Source organism: Carassius gibelio, chromosome B14, assembly GCF_023724105.1.
Source record: "Carassius gibelio isolate Cgi1373 ecotype wild population from Czech Republic chromosome B14, carGib1.2-hapl.c, whole genome shotgun sequence".
NCBI lineage: Eukaryota > Metazoa > Chordata > Actinopteri > Cypriniformes > Cyprinidae > Carassius > Carassius gibelio.
The window spans coordinates 17,091,842-17,116,631 of NC_068409.1; the positions used below are offsets into that span (position 1 = coordinate 17,091,842).

The 24,790-nt window shown below is 38.4% G+C and overlaps 4 protein-coding genes across 4 annotated transcripts in view; 3 read left to right on the top strand and 1 right to left on the bottom strand.

Annotated features, from left to right (window-relative positions):
* Positions 1-24,790, top strand: part of LOC127971522 (GDNF family receptor alpha-4-like) — a 236,256-nt gene that overhangs the window by 122,021 nt on the left and 89,445 nt on the right. The window lies entirely within an intron of this gene.
* Positions 5,176-8,234, top strand: LOC127971523 (growth/differentiation factor 9-like). Its single transcript, XM_052574590.1, has 2 exons — positions 5,176-5,605; positions 6,628-8,234. The coding sequence occupies exons 1-2, from the start codon at positions 5,263-5,265 to the stop codon at positions 7,554-7,556; spliced, it is 1,272 nt and encodes a 423-aa protein (XP_052430550.1). The 5' UTR covers positions 5,176-5,262; the 3' UTR covers positions 7,557-8,234.
* nudt22 (nudix (nucleoside diphosphate linked moiety X)-type motif 22) lies at positions 8,846-13,977 on the top strand. Its single transcript, XM_052574592.1, has 6 exons — positions 8,846-9,203; positions 10,272-10,779; positions 12,219-12,332; positions 12,435-12,532; positions 12,609-12,702; positions 12,853-13,977. Exons 1-6 carry the CDS (start codon positions 9,118-9,120, stop codon positions 12,952-12,954), a joined length of 1,002 nt encoding a protein of 333 aa, XP_052430552.1. The 5' UTR covers positions 8,846-9,117; the 3' UTR covers positions 12,955-13,977.
* si:ch211-107m4.1 (heterogeneous nuclear ribonucleoprotein U-like protein 2) lies at positions 12,688-22,923 on the bottom strand. Its single transcript, XM_052574577.1, has 14 exons — positions 22,307-22,923; positions 22,123-22,219; positions 21,524-21,600; positions 21,303-21,442; positions 21,114-21,216; positions 20,836-20,948; positions 19,771-20,034; positions 19,561-19,683; positions 19,344-19,454; positions 17,910-18,078; positions 17,637-17,819; positions 17,498-17,547; positions 14,539-14,628; positions 12,688-14,456 (listed from the first exon to the last, which is right to left on the bottom strand). The coding sequence occupies exons 1-14, from the start codon at positions 22,752-22,754 to the stop codon at positions 14,433-14,435; spliced, it is 1,992 nt and encodes a 663-aa protein (XP_052430537.1). The 5' UTR covers positions 22,755-22,923; the 3' UTR covers positions 12,688-14,432.

The window sequence follows — 24,790 nt, forward strand, 5'->3', positions numbered from 1 at the left end:
AACTGATTAAAATGATTCACGCTCCGAACTCACGAACTGACTCAAATGATTCACGCTCCGAACTGCCAAATTGACTCAAATGATTCATACTCCGAACTCGCAAACTGACTCAAATGATTCGCGAACCCGCTTTGAACTCCCAAACTGATTCAAATGATTAATGCTCCGAACTCCGACGCTGACTTAAACGATTCGCGAGAACTCTTTGACCACAGCTGCTGTGCTTCAAAAGCTCTTGCAGCAGCTCAACACTGGTTTTCTCTGAGGGGTTCGGATCGCATCAGATTGTGGTTAATCAGATCATGACTTCTACTCTTCCTCTCCTTGTAGTTTGGTAATATAAAGATTCCTCCTTTGAATTTGTCATATGGAGAGATTGTATTTTATTTGTGTTGGGTGCTGTGTTTTCCATGTGTGTATTTGGCACTTATTGTTTTTCTCTTTTTTTCCTCTTGATGTGGTGTTTTTATTTGATGCGCACTTTATTTAGATTCGTCTGCTCCCAGTTTATTGGTGAGTGACGCTCTTTGTTAAGTTTATTATCTACTGTGGAGATACTTGCGGTTTCCTTTTGTTTGTTTGTGCGAGTGTCGTGTTGGTGTGGGCGAGTGATTGACAGGTGGCCAGTGTGTAGACGCCACTGCTTGGCGAGAGACGGACTTGTGTTAAGGAATTGATGATGGACTGCAGACACCAAGGACTTCCAGTGGACTTTGGAGTGTTTTATCCTGTGCAGCTTTTAAGCTTGAGAGACTTGAGAGAGCTTATGTACTTTTTCTATTTTATCGTAATTAGAGATCATAATATTTTTACATTGAACTGTTTTTTGGGTATATCTGTTGTGTTGCTCCCACCAAACTAAAAGAACTTGCAAATAAAAGATAAGGCTACTTTTATTTAAAGTCCCAGCTCTTTAATTGGGTGGGGTAGTTAAATTTAATTTGGGCCACAAACTGTCACCTCTTCTGGGGTTTTATTGTTCTGGTTTATTGTTGAACTTGGGCTCCTGGGGTCTCAAAAAAGATACCTTTTCAATCTCCAAGATGAACGTTATGACAACACACTCTTAGAAAAAAGGGTTCATTGGAATTCTATATAGAACCATAGGGATCTTTACTCAACTCCAAAGAACCTTTTATGCTAAAAAATGTTCTATAATGACAAGAGGACCCTTTTGGCACAAAGGTTCTTTAGGCTATTATTAATTCATATATTACATTATTCTGCAACATTTTGTATTTGTAATTAAGTTATTGTTTGTAGTGACTTAATTTCACATTTTAATCATGCTGATTTTGGGAGAAAAACTGAAATGGCACTCTTCGTGTGATACTGATTAATATAAATGTATACATTTTCTAACCCCCATATCTCGAATCTTGTGATCATTGACATGCATTCATAAATGCATTTGAATACACCGAAAAATGCAGTGCAAGAACGCACTCAAAATGCACACGTGCACTAGTATGACTTCATCATGTAACTTTACATTAGCCTAGATGCATGCACTTTTTAGGCACGATTTGTTTAGTTTTTAAATATACTTGATACTGTTAAAAGGCACATCATCAAAACAAAAAATACGATTTCACATATCACACCTAAACACCCGTGGAAAACCTAATTAGAACTAGCTACTAAATTAGTCAAAAATGCCTATCCATATACAGCTATGATTCGCGAAACCCAAACTGATTCAAATTATTCGCGAATTGAGCCCCTAACCCCCAAACTGAATCAGATGATTCGCGATCCCCAAACTGACTCAAATGATTCGCGATCCCCAAACGATTCGCTATTCCGCTATGAGCTCCCGAACTGACTCAAATGAATCACACTCCGAACTCCCGAACTAATTAAAATAATTCCCGCTCCCAACTCCCAAGCTGACTCAAATGATTCGCGAACCCGCTCCGAACTCTCGAACTGATTCAAATGATTCGCGAACCCGCTCCGAACTCTCGAACTGATTCAAATGATTCGCGAACCCGCTACGAACTCACGAACTGATTAAAATGACTCACACTCCGAACTCCCAAACTGACTCAAATGATTCGCGAACCCGCTCCGAACTCTCGAACTGATTCAAATGATTCGCGATTGACTCATGAATATTCATGAGTTTCCTGTTTTGCGTTAAAGCGACTCTGAAAATTTTAGTGGTTGAAACTGAAACATAGGCTAAACAATTTTCAAAAGGTATGTTTTAGCGTAGAATGACATTTATGCTTAGTTTATTGTTGTTTTTATTACTATTGTTAATATGCAAAATAATTTATAGATTGTGTCAAAGTGATTGTCCTAATGATTTACCTGAGGTAGGCTATGCTCCAAATGAGCCTACAATGAAGCAGTTTTATAATATTAGTATTTGACATTAATAAGAGTCCTTAAAATGTGTCATTTAATAACTTTGCAAAAATGTATCTGTTTTGCCATAATAAAATGTATGATTATTCTGTGTCATTCTCAATCATTTACTCAATCATTCAAAAAATGTTTTTAATAAAGCAAAAGCTGAATGTTTTTTTTTTTTTCCTGCACACATTAACTGGAATATAAACATTCTTAATCTCTGTATTTATTTGGCCCCAAAATTATACATTTAGTAGATAAAATGCACAATATAGTTAAAAAAAATGTAAAAATGTCTTTATAAACTTTATTTTTGTATTTAATCATATACTGCATTGTGGTGCACTTGAAAATAATTTTGACTCAAATGTGTATTGGTCAAGTTGTGAAATCCACAACCTTGCAGTACTTTAAAAATGTTTTGGTTACTTTCTACAAACTTATAACAATTTAAAATGTTTTGTAGTTTAATAACAAATGGCTAAATCAAACAATACATTAATTTGTATATTCTCATTTCAAAGATAGATAGATTGCTTTTGCTGAATAAAGACTTCAACTGATTCTGTGTTAAAAGTTTTATTAACAAATGTGGTGGGACATTTACTACAATCCTGTTTGAATATAAAATACACGGTCATAAGATTTATGTTCTAAGTAAATTATTAAATACATTATTAAAGTAAATTCCTATATGATCAACAAATGGCAAACAGAGATTTATACACCTTGAACAAACTCAATGAAATCAGTTGTAAATGTTCAAGAATGACCCACATGCTCTGACGTTCATTGTGATGAGCAGATATTTGAGATGCCATCATTTTAAAGAATTGACAGCCACGATCACTTGATTGCATGTAGCTCTGTGAATGTGATAACAAAATTAAATTGTAGAATAATGTTCTAATGAAGAATGTTTTACTCTTATTGACAGTTGTTTTGTAATATCAGGAGAAATACAGAGATGTTGAAATGGAGAGAGGGCTGCTCAGTTTCTCACAAAAACATTTGCACATTTTAAATGAAAGACGTGGAGGCAATAAATCACTGATGCATTTTTTTTTTTAGCAACCAGCCTTTAGATCTAGCATTCTGCATGCTTTAAATCAGATACAGAAATGATGTAGCTTGAAGGAATAGCATTTTTATTTAAATTAACAACACTGAGAAAGTGAGAAACTGCATGTGTGAATAATGTTTGTGTAGTGTCTCTTCAATAATGAAGCTGCAAGTTTAGTTAAATCAAAAACAGATACACTGTTGCTTTTTATTTTTTCAGTATGCTATCCAAGCTATTTTATTAATGAATATTGCATTGATCTTGAAGTTTCTGTGGTCATGATTGTTTGTGAGTTGCGTGTGCAACCTAGCCAGTGAAGTGGCCCTTTCCACTGTGGTAAAACATGGTCAGTCACATCCCTAATTGTTTGGAAGAAAGTATGCAAGATTCTAAGTTACATATTTCACAAATAATTTATGTTTTTCCAACTTGCAGGAATCAGTAAAGCCAACTCCGACTATAGTTTTTCATGAAGCTTCAAACCCCCTCCATGCAAAAAGAGCCAGCATCAATATGGAGGGTGTCAACATTGTGAGCGCAGAAATGGATGTGATGGAGGCAATGGAGTGCCTCTTTGTTACTTATTTCATATTCAGTGTGGAATACCCCAAGCACATCACTCACATGATGAATTTTGTTGAGCAATACCTGTTTAAAGTCTCCAGAAGCCAGAAAATAAAACTGTCTGTCCCAGTGCTCAAAATGTATAATCAATTATCATAATAGTTTGATATTTCGTGAATATTGCTAATGTAAATGTGTAAATCTGAGGCGTTTGAAATGCTGATCTGAATTTGAATCTGTAATTACAATTCTTTATGAGTGATAAATGTAAATTTGTAGATTTGAAGTACTTCTATTTCTGTATTTTCCATTGTGAGTTATATTAATATGGATTTGTAGTTTTGAGGTCCTTCATGTTGTTCTAACCCTGATGGGAATTTAGATGAATCTGTATATTTGCGTTATTTATTAGTGATAGGTTAATGTAATTTTATAATGGACTTATTTTGTAATATATAGATGTAGGTGAAACTCTATTTTCATTATTTATGAGATTTTTTAAATGGTTGGTGTTTTAATGTTGATTTGTGCATTTAAAGCTTTGAATATCTGAAATTACAGTAGCATTCTTTCAGTAATAGTTATTAAATTTGTTAATATAATTAAATTACTAGTTCTATGCACTTTGGGTGAGCTTTTTTTTCAGTATTCATGGGTGACTTTCTACGTGAATTCCATTTTTACATTTTAGGGTCTTGATGTTTGTCAATTAGCCTATATGAAATATTTAATCGGGAAAGGACAAAATAAATAATCATGAATGAACCCCTAAAAGTTTCCAATTAAAAGGGGTTCTGTATAGAACATTTTAGGGGTTCCAAATACATAGCGCCTGATAGAACCTTTTAAGGTTCTATATAGCACCTTTTCTTCTAAGAGTGTACCCTAAAATAAATGTTTTGCACAACAGTAAAGAGAAAATAGCTACTATAAATATGTTTTATTATAAATCTTTAGTTGTCCAACTGACGCAGACCCCAAACTCTCTTAAAGTCATTAGCCATCTTTCTTTTATTAACCATTTTCACTCTTTTGGAGATACATTTCCAAAACATATCTTCACATTTAATTACACAGACCCGGTTCTAAAAGAAGTGTTGCGTTGTTTGAGGCGTGTAAAATCAAAATCGGTGAAATCCTAACACCTATATTAACATTTTTAGGATACCTGCTCTGGCATTTCTGCCAAAAAACCCCGAGTGGGTCTGATTGCGCACACCTGTCTGTCAGGTAAGGGAAGGAAGCGCGGTTTGGCCGGTGACTGGAGTCTTATTATTATGGCGACGCCGATTTTTAAACATTGCGCGCGTTGTTTCTTTACGGTTCTCGCGATTATCGGCCTGTCGTTTACTTCATGCTACAACTTGGAAAACGAGTCTTTTGAACCCGACTTGTCCATGCACCATGGTAATATCCTGAGCCCTTTGCTGAAGGCTCTATCAGAGCAGAACCCATGGGGAGATTTCACACCACGAGCCAAACCGGACTCGAGATATGTGCGCTACATGAAGAGACTCTATAAACTATCATCCAAACCGGACAGGAGTCCCGAGGCTTCTCACCTGTACAACACTGCCCGACTGATCACGCCTCGAGAGGAGTGTCTCGAGCAGAACCGAGGTATACTTCCTTCTGATTACTGTGATCTCAACCGGAGAGCTTTACATACCAGTTATCGGTTCCTTTAGAGCCATAACAGTCGTTCATTTATTGAGAATGAGTGAAAGTCTTGTGGGTTTGGATCAACAACATGTATTCAGTTGAGATTACAGGGGGGTATGATTACTTCTGAAAGATGGCAGCATCATTATATTTTTTTTTATACGGCGAGATCAGTGGTCTATTAGTAAAATCTGTTGACTTTACCAATCTTTGTTGCATTATATCGAACGATACAATGTCTGAAAAATGAAGATTACAAAAGAAAACCATAATTTAAAATGCTATTGATATCTCTTTATTATTTCTTGAGTTACAGGCATGTAACTTCGGAGAATGAATAGAAAGTGTCTTTCCCCATTTTTGATTGATCACCTGTGGCGTACAAGATTGCGAACATCAACAGATTTTACCTTTAGACCTACGGATCTCTTGTGTTAAATTAAAATAATGGTGCCGTTATCTTTCTAATGTCATTTTTCCCATCCTCCAAATCTCCGGTGAAAATGGTCATTTTGACTCTTCTCTACAAAACAGTGAATATACATCCATGACTCTTTCATTTATGTATTTATTTCATCCGAAGTAGTAAATGTTTGACGTCATTACAGGGGGCTGTTTCATAAAACAAGTTTACCACATAAGCTCGGTTTAGTTTGACTAATTGTCGATTATTATTTTTATTTGCATAACTTTTTAAAATTCAGTTATGAAAATATATAGATTGGTCTTATTTGTATTGGTAAAGTAGGACTTGGCAGCTGCCAGCTGGTCAGACACAGGCTAAATTGTTCAGAATAAGTCAGTCTAACTGAATTAAGCCTGGCTTATTTGCTAAACCTGTTTTATGGAACCGGCCCCCGGTTGAGTTGACGCACAATGACGGAATTTCATTCCAAACAAACTGCAGTCGAACAATCTCAAGCATTATAAACACACTGTATAGTATGTGTTCCTCAATCAGCTATGTGTTATCTCGGCAGAGTTCTTCATGCAGGACATCTCCTACAGTCTGACTCGAGTGAGGTCTCAGGAGCAGCTGCTGAAGTCGGTCCTGCTTTACTCTTTCGACCACAACCACGTCGCCCCCTTCACATCGCTCTGCTATCTCGACGTGAAAGAGCAGAAGCCCTCGAAGGATCAGATGTGTTCTCCTCACTTCGGCACGCAGCAGTCGGTCCCTCTTCTCAGCTTCCGCGTCCACACTGACAGAAGAGTCCGCCGCCGCTGGGTGGAGCTCGACGTGACCTCCTTCCTCCATCCTCTCATCCAAGCCCATAAGAAAGACATCCATCTGCTCATAAACCTGACATGCGTTGCAGACATGATTCCTAGTCCCGGAGGCCGGGTTGACAAGAGCCCGGTGGAGTTAACTCACAGATCTCCGTCTCTTCTTCTGTACCTCAATGACACCAGCGAGGTTGCGTACCAGAGAAGAGCCTCAGGAGGCCGGATGGTAGACCTGACGTCGAACCAATGGGATGGAAAGTCTACATGGTGGGATTCAGTTTCACGAAAGAGACGAGGCACGTTAAAAACCACCAACTCGCCGGAAACCAACACGCCTGAACTCGTCCCAATGTATGACTTTTCCACGGATGACTGTGACTTGCACGATTTCAAAGTGAGCTTCAATCAGCTCAAACTGGATTATTGGATCATAGCGCCTCACAAATATAACCCGAGGTACTGTAAGGGGTCTTGTCCGAGGGCTATGGGATATATTTACGGGTCTCCGGTGCACACGATGGTTCAGAACCTCATTTACGAGAAGCTGGACTCCTCTGTGCCTAGACCTTCATGTGTGCCTTCAGAATATAATCCGTTAAGTGTTTTGACCATTGAGAACGACGGCTCCATCGCTTACAAGGAGTACGAGGAGATGATTGCTACCAAATGCACCTGTCGATAAGATTCGTTCAGCTTTTTGGGATTTTTTTTTTGTTGTTGTTGTGATGCATTGCTTTGTTAAACACTGACCTGGCCATCCTTATAATGAAGATGATTAATGACCACATGATTTGGATAATTTGCGGCAATAACATTAATAATGCTTAGAATATTTAAATCAGATATGCAATTGAATCATTTTGGTGTTTTCTTAGACACATTTTTTTTCTCTTCTGTATAATAGTTATATAAATATGGGGGTATTTAATTGGCTTAAATTATATCTTTCTTTAATGAGCGGTTGTTATTTTAAGTTGGGTTATTTCAGTTGGTGGTCTTGTCTCTCACTTCTATTCCTTAAATATGAATGACAGAGTTTTAAAACTTCTAGTTCTGGACAGAATATATCAAAAAAAGTGTAGTTCTATTGTCTTATCAGAACACTTTTACATTGTATTTTAAAACCTGGGAATTGTTGACGGTTGTCTCGTGGGCAACCTCTCTCTTCTTGATGTCCAGAAAATAAGTTGCCTTAATTGTGGGCAACTTGATATTGTGTGCAAAAGATGAGAAAATGTGTGTCACAGAACTATTTATATAATTTATGTCTGTGTAAATTAGTCCGGCTGGCTTTGGTTTCACAAAAGAAAGAGAAAATCCCAAATGAAAATGTAAAATAAAAACAAATTCAGCAAACAAACTTTATCATTATTATTATTTTGAAATCAAACATTGCTGACTTGTCACTGTAGTTTAGAGGAAAGCTAACATCTATGGTCTCAATTGAAGTGTTGGGTTAAGACTATATATAGTAAACTATAACAGGACTGTAATTTAGTAAATATATTTTTTCTCAGCTTTCCTGTGTGATGTAGCCTTTGTGTAGAAAAGTATGTAAATACTATTGATGTAGAATGAAATCATATTTGAGTAACATCGAAAAATTGCAATTTGTTTATTCATATAATCTGTTTAAATAATCTCTTCAGACCCATTAGGCGAAGCTACTTATCTCATTCCAAGAAAAAATGATAAATTATATGTACAACTCAAGCCAGTGGCACGTAACTTGGAAAACTTTAAATATTCTGGACTCTCCCGTGAGGTTCTCCTTAAAATACAAATTATGTTTTAAGGGATTAAGAAAATATAGCGTGTATCGTGTGCTTTATTTAATCCCATTACAGTACGTTTATTTGTTATTTCTACTGAAACCTTGTCGTTTTCAGCAAACGCTCTGGTTGCAGACTTTTATTTTGAAATGCAGCGCTACCGGAAGTTGATGAGTTAAGAGTCCGACGGTATTTGGTTCAAGTCAGGAAGTAAGTTTTGTTTAGTAGCTGTAAACAACCGAATAAGTAACAGTGTCAAGCGTGCATTTACATGTAGCGTTTCTTATAAATTTAACGGCATCTTTCAGTTTAACTTACTTCGCTGTTTTTCTTTTTGTTGTTGACAGTTTGTAAGGCTAATTTAACAGTTTTAATAATAGGTGTACACTGTTCTAAAATCATATCTAAGTAGTTATTAAGAAGACGCCGATGCTGAAAGTCCACGTTGGAGAGGTTTGAAAGGGTTTTGTCATGGATCCCGAGGTGTCTTTCATGCTGTGCTGTGATCCATTACAGGCTCTTGGAGAACATCAGATTCACGTAGAAATTTCAGACAGGTACAGTATAAATATCCATCAGATTAATACAAAATACTTTTAAATACTAAACTATCACAAAATAGAAATGTAATGGATAAATAGTGACCAGCTAGTGCTGTCAAACGATTAATTGCATCCAAAATAAAAGTTTGTGTTTACATTAAATCTGTGTGTGTACTGTGAATTTATTTATATATAAACACGCATGCGTTTATATATATATATATATATATATATATATATATATATATATATATATATATATATATGTTTTTATTAGTGCTGTTAAACGATTAATTGCATACAAATGTTTGTTTATATTATGTGTTTGTGTACTATGTTTGTTAATTATGTGTATATATAAAATACACACACATACAGTATATTTTTTGAAAAAACTTGCATGTATATACATTCATATATTTATATTATATTTACATATAATATATAAACAAATTAATACATGTTTTGTGTGTATATATATATATATATATATATATATATATATATATATATAAAATATATGTGTGTGTGTGTAGACAGTACACACACTTACATGTTATGCAAACAAAAAAAACTTTTATTTTGTGTGCAATTAATCATTTGACAGCACTAATTTTTATAATCTAGATCATATATAAATATAATTTTTTTATGTATAAAAATGTACAATTATTAGATTTGCATGCATGAGTGTGTATTAATAAATTCATACTAAATATGCACAGTACGCACTCATGTATTATATAAACACTAGTTTTTATTTAATAATTGGGATTAATAGAATTACAGCCCTAGATTAATCAAGATACATCTGTGTGTACTGTGTTTATTTATTATACATATATAAACAAACATATACGCATACAGTATATATTTAGAAAATATTTACATGTATATTAATATAATTTATATTATATTCTTCTTTTTCTTTTATATATATATATATATATATATATATATATATATATATATAAAATAAATACACACACATATATAATGTAAACAAAAACTTTTATTTTGGATGCGATACAGTTTTAATACTCTGTAAATATAAACTTTTGATGCTACAAAATCCCACTCTAGGTTCAATCGACAGAGTTTTCCTGAAATCGAGCAACACATTGAAGCTGTATGGAGTGACCGCGTGGCCAAACAACCGTGGCTCTTCAATGGAGCTAAATTCAGATTGCATTCAGCAGTGCTCTCCGTCATGGAGAAAGGACCGATGGCAGAACAGCCCGTCCAAAACCTAACACACTCACAACAACGTGGTGAAGGAGACCAATTAGAAAGTGCTGATCAATCCTCAGACAGATTGGTCAAAGAGGAGCAATCTTGTGTGCTCACTTTACAGTTAGGCCTGACCTGTTATAAAGACTATCTCGGGACTAACTGGTCACGAGAGGCAGGGAGGCTGCAGAGTCATGGACAGAACGAATGCGCAGATCCACAGGCCTTCCTCGCTCAGCCGCTGGGGGTCGGTGCTGTCGTGGCCACGGCTGATGGAGACATCGTCCTGCTGAGGAGAAGTCAGAAAGTGGCAGAGGCTGCAGGCCTGTTAGATATACCTGGAGGTCATCCTGAGCCAAAGGTCAGATCACCGAGAGCTGCTCATTACTGCCACCATCAGGTGTCCGTTCGTAAATGTACTCTCTGCTCAAAAAACAGAAATACTGTCACCAAACAAATTCAATTTTCTATTTGAATTAGTGATCCACTGATAATGACTTTTCATGGCTTGATTCCGTAAATTGCCCGATTCCAATAACAGTTGGAAAAGTCTAATATTACATGATTAAAGTCGAAATCCTACGAGAGTAAAGTCGAAATGCTTCGAGAGTAAAGTCGAAATGCTTCGAGAGTAACGTCGAAATGCTTCAAGAGTAAAGTTGAAATGCTTCGAGAGTAACGTCGAAATGCTTAGTGAGTAACGTCGAAATGCTTAGTGAGTAACGTCGAAATGCTTAGTGAGTAACGTCGAAATGCTACGAGAGTAAAGGCAAAATGCTACGAGAGTAAAGTCGAAATGCTACGAGAGTAAAGGCGAAATGCTACGAGAGTAAATTGAAATGCTACGAGAGTAAAGGCGAAATGCTACGAGAGTAAATCGAAATGCTACGAGAGTAACGTCGAAATGCTTCGAGAGTAACGTCGAAATGCTTCGAGCATTTATTCTCATAATATTTTGACTTCATGCTCGTAGTAGGCGATTACAACTTTATTCTCTAAATATTACGACTTTAATCTCGTAATCTTAGATTTTTTTTTTCAGCGTGGCACTGAAGTTTACTACGTCGTAGTAAACACGTTGCATGAGCAAAAAAAAAAAAAGATTTGCAAACCCGCTCTGAACTGAATCAAATGATTTGTAAACTGCTGATTCTGATCTAAATTGCGATTCGCAAAGTACCGATCTGAATAAAATGACTCGTGATCTGATTGGACCGCTTCGAAACAGCGAGTCATTTTGCAACACATCGTTTAACTGACTCAGAGTTTCGAAAAGCTCAATTTCACACATCACTAGATGCTTTTTAAGTGAATGGTTCTGCATGACTTCGAACTAAAGACTGTGAATTGTTATTGTGGACTGTTTTAGAATCCATCTGTTGCATTAAATTGTAAGTAATCTTAAAAAAAAAAAAACAGATTCAAATGAATGCTTCATTTTTTTACTTTCTTTTCATCAAACAATAATCAAAGTTTTTTTTTTACCCACAAAAATATTGGGGTTTTCAACATTGGTAATAATCAGAAAAGTTTATTGAGCAGTAAATCAGTTTATTAGAATGATTTCAAGATCATGTGACACTGAAGACTGGAGTTATGATGCTGAAAATACAACTTTGATCACAGAAATAAATTACAGTTTAACAAAGATTCACAGAGAAAACATTATTTTCTAAATTGAAATAATATTTCACAATTTTTTATCAAATAAATACAGCCTCGTTGAGGAGAAGAGACATATTTCAGACACATTTCAATATCTATCTTCCAAATGAAATGCATTAGCGTGTGTGTGTGTAGATGTTGTGTCCAGGGGTCAGCGAGGAGGCCATATGTGCTGAGCTCCTGCAGGACAAGGAGAGAGCCGTTGTTTCAGAGATCTTCTCCTCGGTGTGTGCAGAGATCAGTGATGAGGTCTGCATCTGAGGATTCACATTCGATAGACGATGCTATCACCGATGCTGCTTTGTCTCATCATCTCTTTCTTTTTTGTTGTCATTCCTTCTCTCATCACAGGTGAACGTTCCCATCAGTTCTCTGAGCAGACCGGTGTTTATGGGAATTGCGCTGAACCACACTAGTGCAGGACGACCCAGTGCAGAGTTTTATGTCCGGTAAACATCATTCGTATGATCTGATGAGCTCTTAGCTGAAAGAACCAGTCATTTATCTGTTCTTTACTCTGTGAAGATGCACTTTGACAACAGAGGAAGTGAGAGACTTATATAGAAGTGGAGGTCTAGAGGCCCATGAGTCCACTGAAATACTGTTTCTGAGTCGAGCGGTAAGCGTTTATATAAACACAGACTAATCCACTATATCATATTCACGTTCTCTTTACATATGCAAAATGCTTATAGGATGCATGTGTTACAAAAACCTAGTACAAGTAATTTCCTCAATGCATTTCCATTTTCTCAACTCTATTCTACAGAAAGTGTTCCAGTTAGACGAGCGCTCCCTCATGTGGTCAGAGATGTGTCCTTCGGCGAAGGGTGCAGTGCTGCTGTATCAGAGGGTGATGCCCGATTGCTGAATTTAATCAGATACTCAAACACCTCTGAATAATTGCACAAGAAGGTCATGTAAACATGAGTCATTGCACCATTTAAAGAAACAGTTCACTGGCATATGAATGAACATTTGATGAAAATGTGCTCACTCTTAGATCATCCAAGATATAGATAGGTGAGTTTCTCCATCAGATTTGTAGAAATGAAGCATTGCATCAATCTCTCAGCAGTGAATGGGTGCCGTCAGAATGAGAGCTGATAAAAACATCACAGTAATCTACACCACTCCAGACAATCAGTAAACTTCTGGAGAAGACAAAAGCAGTGCGTTTGTTAGAAACAGATCTATTATTAAGGCACTAAATTATGAGACCATTATCCATAATAATGCTTACTTCAGCTAAAAAGTTAATCTTCTGTTGTCTCTCACATCAAAATCCACACACATTTATTTTGGCTTGTAAATAGTGTTTGATCTGAGCAGATTTCTCTCCTGATTCAGACCAGATTGATTATTTGTTTCTTACAAACATGTATCTTTTGGCTTTTAAAGATGTTAACTGATGGACTGGAGTGCTGTGGATTATTGTGATGTTTTTATCAGCTCTCATTCTGACGGCACCCATTCACTGCAGAGCATCCATTGATGAGACACTGATGCAATGCCTCATTTCTACAAATCTGATGAAGAAACAAACTCATCCTGATCTTGGATGTCCTGAGAGTGAGCACATTTTAATTTCTGGTTAACTTTTTTTCATCTGATCTGTCAGGACCAACAGTTTATTTTTACTTGTTTGAAAGGTTGCAAAAACATACATTACAAAACAGTAGTTTTTGTATAATGGTGGCCGTTAAAAGTTATAATATTTTCATAATATATATACAGAAGTTCTTGTACTGAATACATGTGAAGTGTATCCTGCATCATTTTCTATAGAAATGTATTTTTTTTTGTGACAGACTTTTAATTTGAAATGTATTCTCGGTGACAGAATTTTAAAGAAACAACTTTTTATATTAAATCAATAAAGATAAAAAAATTACTTTGGTGAATGTTAGTGTGGGATTCTCGATGAAAGTCTTTTCGAAGAAGCTCAAGTGGAAATATTAAGAAATGTCTTCTTTACAGTACAATGCTGTTGATGAAATCAATCATGATTCAGTGTTTAGAAAGCAGAATAAAACTGTATAAAATTCAGTAGATCCCTGAAAATACATTTTAACAGTCTTTGATAATTCTAACACATAAATATAAACAGCCGATGATGTATGAGCAGCTACCCGTTAAAAACAAACTGCATTCTGGGACTCAAGCTGGCTCCTCATTATGAGCAATGCTAATGAAATTACAGCCAGACAGAACCAATTATTTTTGTAAAGATGAAGCACTGTTAATCAGAGCAAAGCACGCTCTGATTGGGATGTTTCCTGCTGTGTCAATGTTCTGGGTTTATCAGAACTAACTCGAACAGCCATGATACACTCCGCCATAACAACTCTAGTTTTGCTCGGACAAGCTCCACTGCAAGAAAACAAAGATCTATTAAGTATATGCATTTTTTCCCAATTCTATTTTTCAAATGACACCCATATGATTTTCTTACCTGGCCAGTGTATGGTCTGTAATAATTCCTGTATCGCTGTGGATCGCTGCTGCATCCGTAAGAGCGACCCGAGGCAGATGGATGGCGACCCTAAGAGTACAATCCATCAATATATATATATATATATATATATATATAGTTCCTGAGTCAAAGTATAAATACCCTAATAAAATATTACTCTAGTTAAAGTATTAAGTAACCTTTTTAAATTGTACTATAGTACCTATTGAAGGGTTGCCAGGTCTGCGAAACAAAAACCAACCCAATTGTGTTTCAAGAGTCCGCTCCTTCAAAAAGTGGACTTAAAAAGCTTGAGCTTTTATTGGATGTTTAGTTAACAAACAACTTACAGTCGTGACCCAAATATGATTTTCATTTAGAATTATTAATACTAAAATTCAGCATTAGCAACTTATTTTGAATCAGACTTGTGTATTCACTAAATTGATAACTGCAGATTCACTCTGATTGGATCGTTTGAATCGGTGAGTTGTTGACCGGAGACTCGCTCTGATTGGATCGTTTGAATCGGCGAGTTGTTGACCGGAGACTCGCTCTGATTGGATCGTTTGAATCGGCGAGTTGTTGACCGGAGACTCGCTCTGATTGGATCGTTTGAATCGGCGAGTTGTTGACCGGAGACTCGCTCTGATTGGATCGTTTGAATCGGCGAGTTGTTGACCGGAGACTCGCTCTGATTGGTTCGTTTGAATCGGCGAGTTGTTGACCGGAGACTCGCTCTGATTGGATCGTTTGAATCGGCGAGTTGTTGACCGGAGACTCGCTCTGATTGGTTCGTTTGAATCGGCGAGTTGTTGACCGGAGACTCGCTCTGATTGGATCGTTTGAATCGGCGAGTTGTTGACCGGAGACTCGCTCTGATTGGATCGTTTGAATCGGCGAGTTGTTGACCGGAGACTCGCTCTGATTGGTTCGTTTGAATCGGCGAGTTGTTGACCGGAGACTCGCTCTGATTGGATCGTTTGAATCGGCGAGTTGTTGACCGGAGACTCGCTCTGATTGGATCGTTTGAATCGGCGAGTTGTTGACCGGAGACTCGCTCTGATTGGATCGTTTGAATCGGCGAGTTGTTGACCGGAGACTCGCTCTGATTGGATCGTTTGAATCGGCGAGTTGTTGACCGGAGACTCGCTCTGATTGGATCGTTTGAATCGGCGAGTTGTTGACCGGAGACTCGCTCTGATTGGATCGTTTGAATCGGCGAGTTGTTGACCGGAGACTCGCTCTGATTGGATCGTTTGAATCGGCGAGTTGTTGACCGGAGACTCGCTATGATTGGTTCGTTTGAATCGGCGAGTTGTTGACCGGAGACTCGCTCTGATTGGATCGTTTGAATCGGCGAGTTGTTGACCGGAGACTCGCTCTGATTGGATCGTTTGAATCGGCGAGTTGTTGACCGGAGACTCGCTCTGATTGGATCGTTTGAATCGGCGAGTTGTTGACCGGAGACTCGCTCTGATTGGATCGTTTGAATCGGCGAGTTGTTGACCGGAGACTCGCTCTGATTGGATCGTTTGAATCGGCGAGTTGTTGACCGGAGACTCGCTCTGATTGGATCGTTTGAATCGGCGCGTTGTTGACCGGAGACTCGCTCTGATTGGATCGTTTGAATCGGCGAGTTGTTGACCGGAGACTCGCTCTGATTGGATCGTTTGAATCGGCGAGTTGTTGACCGGAGACTCGCTCTGATTGGATCATTTGAATCGGTGAGTTGTTGACGGGAGACTCGCTCTGATTGGATCGTTTGAATCGGTGAGTTGTTGACCGGAGACTCGCTCTGATTGGATCGTTTGAATCGGTGAGTTGTTGACCGGAGACTCGCTCTGATTGGATCGTTTGAATCGGTGAGTTGTTGACCGGAGACTCAACTCTGATCGTTTGAATCGGCGAGTTGTTGACGGGAGACTCGCTCTGATTGGATCGTTTGAATCGGCGAGTTGTTGACGGGAGACTCGCTCTGATTGGATCGTTTGAATCGGCGAGTTGTTGACGGGAGACTCGCTCTGATTGGATCGTTTGAATCGGTGAGTTGTTGACGGGAGACTCGCTCTGATTGGATCGTTTGAATCGGTGAGTTGTTGACGGGAGACTCGCTCTGATTGGATCGTTTGAATCGGTGAGTTGTTGACGGGAGACTCGCTCTGATTGGATCAATTTGAATCGGTGAGTTGTTGACCGGAGACTCGCTCTGATTGGATCAATTTGAATCGGTGAGTTGTTGACCGGAGACTCGCTCTGATTGGATCGTTTGAATCGGTGAGTTGTTGACCGGAGACTCGCTCTGATTGGATCAATTTGAATCGGCGAGTTGTTGACCGTAGACTCGCTCTGATTGGATCATTTGAATCGGCGAGTTGTTGACCGGAGACTCGCTCTGATTGGATCGTTTGAATCGGCGAGTTGTTGACCGGAGACTCGCTCTGATTGGATCATTTGAATCGGCGAGTTGTTGACCGGAGACTCGCTCTGATTGGATCGTTTGAATCGGTGAGTTGTTGACCGGAGACTCGCTCTGATTGGATCAATTTGAATCGGTGAGTTGTTGACCGGAGACTCGCTCTGATTGGATCAATTTGAATCGGTGAGTTGTTGACTGGAGACTCGCTCTGATTGGATCGTTTGAATTGGCGCATTGTTAACTAGTGGCAGTCCAATCATTCCAATTCACTAATGAATAATTCATTGCAACTTGCGAACTGATTTAACAGGTTCATTAAAAAGAATCTGCTTGTTCAAGAATCGTACACCACTATTGCATTTTCACGTCTTTCGCAATCAGTTCAAAGAAATGTAGGGAAGTGGAAAGTTTGATACTTTGTACACGTAGTGAAATAAACTACAGATACTGATAAAAATGCTTTGTTACTGTCCATCATTGGTTCCTACAGATTTTATTTTTAATATATCTAATCATGTAACATCACATCAACAAGCTTACCTGTTTTTTCTGGGATGTAAAGTGAGAGCCAAATGGACCTCCTCTCCATCCTAGGAAAATAAAAAGGTTCATGACTTGAAAATTCAATATCATTCTCTAGGATCAAGGTCTGAATGATGCAACATTCTTCTCTTCTTACCACAATGATGAATGGGACGGTTTTGACTTCCTTGTCTGTGTTTTTTGCGCTTGGGAGGTGTGGGCAGGAGACGGCGGGCTTCCTCTTTATAATGCATTAAGAGCTTCAGGGCCTCGTCAGAGCTGAGCTCCACAAACATCACCTGATCCAGATGCTCTCCCTGCTCTGGAAGCGTGAAGCTCACTAGAAACAGGAGGAGAGAGGAGCACAACTGTTTCACGAGTGCAGCTGTAATGTGTCTTGACACTCACCATCGGGTCATTGAAGTCTAACCTTTGGCTTTGAGAAGAGACGTTTCCTGAAGGGTCGTTCCCTCCTGCTCTTGCCACTGAACAAGACGTCTCCTCCACACCTCATCAGCTGGAAGAACCACCACCGCTCTTCGCTGGTAACCACGGAAACACAGCATCTTGTGTCGCCGGGCAGATTGATAAATGTTGGCCTTGAAGACGAAAGTGAGAAAGTGAGAGCGTGCATTTTCTGTACAGGATTTCGGTTAAGCTCAAATGTAAGGGTTTTGAAAGACGTGAACAAATACAATTAATAGCACATGAGCGGAATAAGGCATCATCTATAGTAACATATTTAACTTTAAAAAGCATGATTTACAGTTAAGATACAAGTTTGCATAAAAACAGGACGTTTGATAAAATAATACACTTCACATTTCAGCCTTTAAACCATTTTTTATAAAAATGTATTGTACTCATTTAAACAAATATTATCAATTAATTATTATATTAATTAAATTACTTAATAGATTTTACGGTTTCGATTTTCATAATGCATTATCATCTTATCGATACACCAGTTCACATTTAAAGCTCTTGCGTGGATAAAAACATGGGTTGTTTTTCGCATTGGTCTGAACTAATAAGCAGCAGGCTCATTGAAAATGCACATTCATTCTCTGCCAGCAGGTGGCGCTTTCAGAACAACAGAAATAACCGTTTTACTTGTAACAGCTGTAAACAGAGCAGCGATGCACTGGGGTCTGCTTTTTGTACCTCGCTTAATACATATGAGATAATTTGATATAATCTCTGGCTAATTTGCTTCTTCTAACAAATTTGCGGATTTTATTAAAATATCGGGATTAAGCCGTCTAAAATTACTGATGCATCGATACTCGAAACTATGATTTGCAATGCGGCGATTGGCTAGCAGCAAGACAGCAACATAATGGCATCATATGGCAGATAAATTAAATGTGCAGTTTTTATTTGATTTACTTTTTTACATGCTTCACGATTTCTAGTATTTGTGCAGGCTTTATCTTCCACTCCCATAATATCGGTCAGCACTCAAATTAATGCACGACTCAAATTAACCTAATATGAAAACTGTGGCATTTAATACCAGTACAAATATGACGTAGTAGAAGAAAAACTTAAGACATATCAATAGCATATAGCAAATTATGAATTTTCCTGAAATAAAAAAAAAATATATTATTCATATTACTTGTATGACTGGGTACTTAAAAATGTAATTGAATAAGTCTGAATGAAAACATACTAGTAAAGATCTAGTGGTTTGAAAATTCCGACACGCAAAGTGAATCTCTCCAGTGATTGGACAAAGTGAGGCTGCATTTGGTCACATGATTTCTATTAACAATACAAGCCTCGAATCAAGGCTTCCTCTTGCACGCCCCTTTATTCTGGAACTAAGCTCTGATGCTTCGGTTCAAATGTCCCTCACTACCTGATCGAGGATGTAGTTCCTCCTCCGGGCTGCAGCTCTTCTGATCAGCTGACTGACGCATTGAGTGGCCTGCTGCAGCATCAGCTCTCTGTGATTGGCTCCAGGAGGCTCCTGCATGACAAGACAATACAGAAAATAGATCCACGCTCAGTGAGTAACACAGGAAACACTTGGGTAGCTTTTTAATCATTTCGTGGCAGGGAATGCATTTTCTCACCCTCATGCAGTTCAAGATGGAGTCTGTACTCAGAAGATTGTACCGTTTCTTTGGGTTCTGGAGCATGTGAGCATGAGCCCAGTGGGTTTTACCAGAACCCGGCAAACCAACCATCATCAACACCTGAGAGATGCAGAAGACGATCGTGAGCGACCGCACACAGTAACATCATTCATTTGATGTTTATTTCTGTTAGGGGTGCTTTCCTACCTCGCATTCACTTTTAGATGCTGTCGGCAGAAGCGCTCGAGTCCTGCGACCGGGAGGAAGTGTGAGCAGCGTGCAGAAACCAGCGGGAAAAGGATGCCAGGGAGCGTCCGGGTCCAGATTTACAGCAACCGAACAGTTTTTGCAAAGCACGTGGGGAAAGAGGTCCTGACCTCCGAGAGTGGAAGAGTTCAGGCGAAACGCCACGCCGAGAGATCGTCCATTCTTGTGAAACGAAAGCGTCGCCTCTCCGGTCTCGCTGATGAACTGGATAAGGAACAGATGTGAAGGCGAAAAAACCCTGAATTGAATTAGAGAAACAGTTCACCCGAAGAAATCCTCATCGACAGGCCATTCGAGATTTAGACGAGTTTGTTCCTCCATCAATAATGCAAAACATTGCTCACCAGTGGATGCTCTGCAGTGAATGGGTGCCGTCAGAATGAGAGTCCATAAAAACATCACAATAATCCACAGCACTCCAGTCCAGCAGTTAACGTCTTATGAAGACAAAAGCTGAAACAAGTCCATCATTAAGACGTTTTAAACTTTTGCTAAAATATGAGAGTTGCTTCATCCAGTAAAAAACTCAACTGGTCTGAATCAGGAGAGAAATCTGCACCGTTCACAAGCCAAAACAGCTCTAAACAAATATGTGGGTTGATTTTGATGTGAAAGACAACAGGAGATGGACTTTATCACTAGAGGAAGCGTTATTTTGGATTATGGACTTGTATTTTGAGAAGAAGTGAAAGTATAGAGTTAGAATGCCTTTCTGATTGATTTGTTTCATATAAACCCGTTTTTATCTTCTCCAGATGTTAACTGATGGACTGGATTACTGTGATGTTTTTATCAGCTGTTTGGACGCTCATTCTGACGGCACCCATTCACTGCAGAGCATCCATTGATGAGACACTGATGCAATGCTACATTTCTCCAAATCTGGTGAAGACACAAACTAAATGCGAGTACATTTTCATTTTTGCATGAACTATTCCTTTAAGCATTTTAAGCTTTAGTATGCTTGCTTAAACTCGCTTCTTTATGATTATTTTTAAAACGTACCGCATAGCAACCGATGACGTCTCCTTCTGTGAAAGGCTCGCCGAAAACCTCTTCCTTTCCTCCAGTTACGATCCTCCCCCGTCCATCATAACCATACGACAGCTCCACCTCGCCTGAGAAAACCAGTGCAAGAAAAAAAAAAAAAAGTTTCGTTTTTTAGTTCGATAATAACATTGATTAAATTATTTAAAAAAAAAAAATTTGCCAATTTTTTTTTTATTTTTATCATGTTTATAATCCTCTAAACCAGTCGGATCTGTAATAGGTTTTATTTTCACCGAGCTGAAGGCTTGTGTTGTCCACAGACCAGCCCACTCTGAGCACATGAGGATCCGGGTCACAGCTTGTGTCCAGCGCAGGAGCTGACAGTCGCTTCACAAACTGGAAGAATTTCAAATCAGAAACAAAAATAATTCACCTTTTAATTACTACAAAACATTTACCAGATTCAAACCTCGAGTTCCCACCTTGGCTTCGAATCCGACCTTCCCTTGACGGAATCCATGGGTCATCCTGCACCCCGACCAAAGCAGAGGGAACGTCTCCCAGAAGAGCGGCTGACCGCTGCTTCCATCAGAGTCCACCTCGAAGTGCAGGTCACAGCTATCTGTGAAACACAGACACAGTGCTCCTGAAGACACAGACTCATTCAGCATCTGAGGATGTATCAGGGTCATTCTGAACTTACAGGAATCCAGTCGAACATCTTCCAAATCTATGTTCGCTTCTTCCTCGGGCTCCGGCAGCAGCTCTGGTGTTTTAGCTCTGAGAAGAAACAAATCAGGGAGAAAATGACTCTGTTTAGGGTCTGTAGGATTTATATTTATTCAGCAAGGACGCATTGAATTTAGTGCTTAGAGATTGTTGCTGATTACAAATTACATGATAGGAATGTAGTTAGTAACAATCTGGATTACACATCAGCTTTTGTTTAACTGAACTTGTTTATCAAATAGACTTGCATGTAAGATTATATCAAACTGATAAAAAAAAAGACTGTAATCTGAATAATCAGATTTTTTATTTCGAGCAGGCAATCAGCATTTTACTGTACAATGATTTCTGAAGATCATGTGACGCTGATGCTGGAAATACAGCATTGCATCACATGAATAAATTATATTAAAAAATATATGCGAATAGAAACAAGTTCCTTTGAATTGCAAAAATATTTCGGAATTTTATGATGAAATGCACTCTTGGTGAGCATAAACGATTTCATAAAAAACGAAGCTGTTACGAAATACGTTTCTCTTGCATTGGTTTCTACAGACTGATAATCAATACCTGTTGTAATGCACATCCTCTTTGAACTCGTAATAATCTCTGCCTCTCTTGAGCTGCCTGATCTCGTCTGCCGTGGAGTCCACGGTCTCGGCTCCATCTGACCGGAGAGAGCAGTCATCAGATAACCATCTTACTTTCATTTCAGTGCATGATCATATTAGCTGTGCTCTAAGGACTGTCTTACACTGCTCTTGTGCGGTTTCTGGCTCTGAAGTGGCCAAGACTGATGATGAGCATCCTGACTCTGCATCTTCCGTAGCAACGGTTGCCAAGGCGGCTGGATGCTGCTGTCTCTCCTCTTCAGAGATGGCTGTTGGTGCAGTGCATGAGCACAGCTGAAGAGGGTCAGTCTGTGTGCTTTGGTCAGTGTAAGCAGTCATGCTCTCTTTAGGAGGATCAATGCTCACTGGAGACCGCGTCCTAACAGACTGCTCTGAGTGAGACTTCTGCGGCTCTTTACTCGTCGTTTCACCCCCCTCAGCTCCACTTGTGATGGGCTCAACACCGGCTTCGATCGCAGAGATCAGTCTGACCACCAGCTCGGCCTTCAGGCCTCTGGAGTCCAGCCCCCGCTCGGTTAACATCGCACGCAACTCGGCCACTTTCAGCCTTTTCACTTCCGCTAGCAACATTTCCAACACGATCTGTCAATTCTACGTTTAAACTAAACCGTTTACACACGGTGTGTTTTGTTATTTAGAGACAGTTAGGCGCACTCTTTAAACTTCTCAGGACTTTTCTCACTCTTATCGATCAAAACACACGACGGCCCGCTGGAGAGAATTCAAGAGAATGGTCTGAGCGCTGATTGGCTATCGAGACGACGCTGACCGTTGATTGGTTACCAGCATTGACGTAAACTGACTCTTTTTTGCGAGTCGGTTCTTTCGAACGATTTGTTTCAAATAGCTTTTTTTTTTCTTTCTTTTTTTTTTTTTTTTTTAAAGATCAAAATAAAAACTATCTAGCCTATTGATTGAACCATTGTTATTATTATTTACCATCAGTACAACTGTTTTAGCAGGTTTCGTATTAAGTGACGAGCAGAGAGATTTATAAAATATTTTTGATCAATAATAGTAATAAAAAAAGAAATGACGCATGCAATCAGTAACTTAACATTTGTGAAGATGAAATAGGCCACAGGGAGTTAGCAGAAATCTATTTAACGTTGTGACCAGAAGATAACAATAAATTAGATTTTCTACCTTTTCGACTGTGTTTAAATTATGTCTAGACCTACATCTTACAATAATGAAAAAAAAAAAACAAACAAAAAAAAAAACAGAACAGTGATTGTGTGTACAATGTTAAAATATTACGCTATATTATTCTACGAATGCCCATTTAGCGGACACATCTTTTATGTAATTTCGAAATGCTCTAAAACAGTACAATCACATTTACGTTGAATTTATAAGGGTGTTTATCAGGCCTAAAATAACGTAGACCCTAAATAAAGTTTTAATAAAGCGGAACGCATTCGTATGTTTGATTATAACAGTCATATTCAAGTTATTGACACATTTTCGCGATGTTGAATTTGTAACAATTCTGCACGAGTCAAAAGATCCGACTCAGAAGAACGATTCATTCACGGATCTGACGTCACTAGTTGCCCCGCCTTCCGATTACAAAATGTTATGTTTTTTACCAAACAGTGCCTGAATAACCATTCTCATTGTAGCATTTACGTTTATAGCATACCACACCGATATTTGATCCCAGAATAAATGTTTTTCTTACGCAGTCGAGCGTTGGCAGATTAAATCCCACGCACACTATTGGTCAATCCGAGAGGTTAGAGGTTGATATGTAAATATCCAACATGGCGGCGCCCGTAAATTACATGTTTTCTTGCTGCTTGGATCCCGTTAAAGCCAATAAGTGCTTCGAGGTCCGATTAATCGATAATGTCAAGGTGTGCAACATTTAACCTATAACAGAGTCGCATTCTCCTCATATCATGTAGTTCTCTTTGTCTCGTTATTTAGAAGTTTAGATGTGTTTATGGAGCTCGCACCTCTCCCAGATCAGCCGGTTTATTCTCATCTCATGCCAGAACCTGCTGAAGAAAGAAATGTAGACGATCTAACTAACAAATAATCACATGCATGCTCTCTAAAGTGGAGACATGTTTAAGGATATGTAGTTTTAAATAGGTTTCTCCCATCTCACGCTTCAGCAAGCAGATGATAAAATATAATTTTTTAGTAATTGAATTATCTCCTCATGGCAGAGGATTATTTGCCAAAAAAGCCTTCAGAAAGGGTGACACCGAGCAGCCTCTGGTCTCCTCTCAGTTCTTGTGGAATGCTTTGAACAAATACAGAGGTGACTGCACAGATGCTTATCATTCATACAGATCTTCTTGAGCATATCTTTGTGATAAAAGACGTTTCATAATATTGTATTTACTGTAGACCAGAATTATTGTAAAATGTTGGGTTCAGTAATATATTTTTTTTAAAAGAAGAGTCTCCAAGGATGCATTTATGTGATCAAAAATATGAAGAAAAAAATAGCAATATTATGAAATTTGAAATAAGTTTTCACTTTTAATATAATTTGAAATGTAATTTATTTCTTTATTTTCAGCATTATTACTCCAGTCTTCAGTGTTACATGATTTTAAGAAATCATTCTGATATACTTATTTATATTCAAT

Excerpts from the sequence above, each read along its gene's own strand:
- LOC127971523 (XM_052574590.1), top strand. The coding sequence starts at position 5,263 with ATGGCGACGCCGATTTTTAAACATTGCGCGCGTTGTTTCTTTACGGTT. Across the intron at positions 5,606-6,627 it reads GTGTCTCGAGCAGAACCGAG|AGTTCTTCATGCAGGACATC; the intron begins GTATACTTCCTT and ends TTATCTCGGCAG.
- nudt22 (XM_052574592.1), top strand. The coding sequence starts at position 9,118 with ATGGATCCCGAGGTGTCTTTCATGCTGTGCTGTGATCCATTACAGGCT. Across the intron at positions 12,533-12,608 it reads AGTGCAGAGTTTTATGTCCG|ATGCACTTTGACAACAGAGG; the intron begins GTAAACATCATT and ends TACTCTGTGAAG. Across the intron at positions 12,703-12,852 it reads TACTGTTTCTGAGTCGAGCG|AAAGTGTTCCAGTTAGACGA; the intron begins GTAAGCGTTTAT and ends TCTATTCTACAG.
- si:ch211-107m4.1 (XM_052574577.1), bottom strand. The coding sequence starts at position 22,754 with ATGTTGCTAGCGGAAGTGAAAAGGCTGAAAGTGGCCGAGTTGCGTGCG. Across the intron at positions 21,443-21,523 it reads AGATGTTCGACTGGATTCCT|ATAGCTGTGACCTGCACTTC; the intron begins GTAAGTTCAGAA and ends TGTGTTTCACAG. Across the intron at positions 19,455-19,560 it reads CCATCTTGAACTGCATGAGG|GAGCCTCCTGGAGCCAATCA; the intron begins GTGAGAAAATGC and ends CTTGTCATGCAG.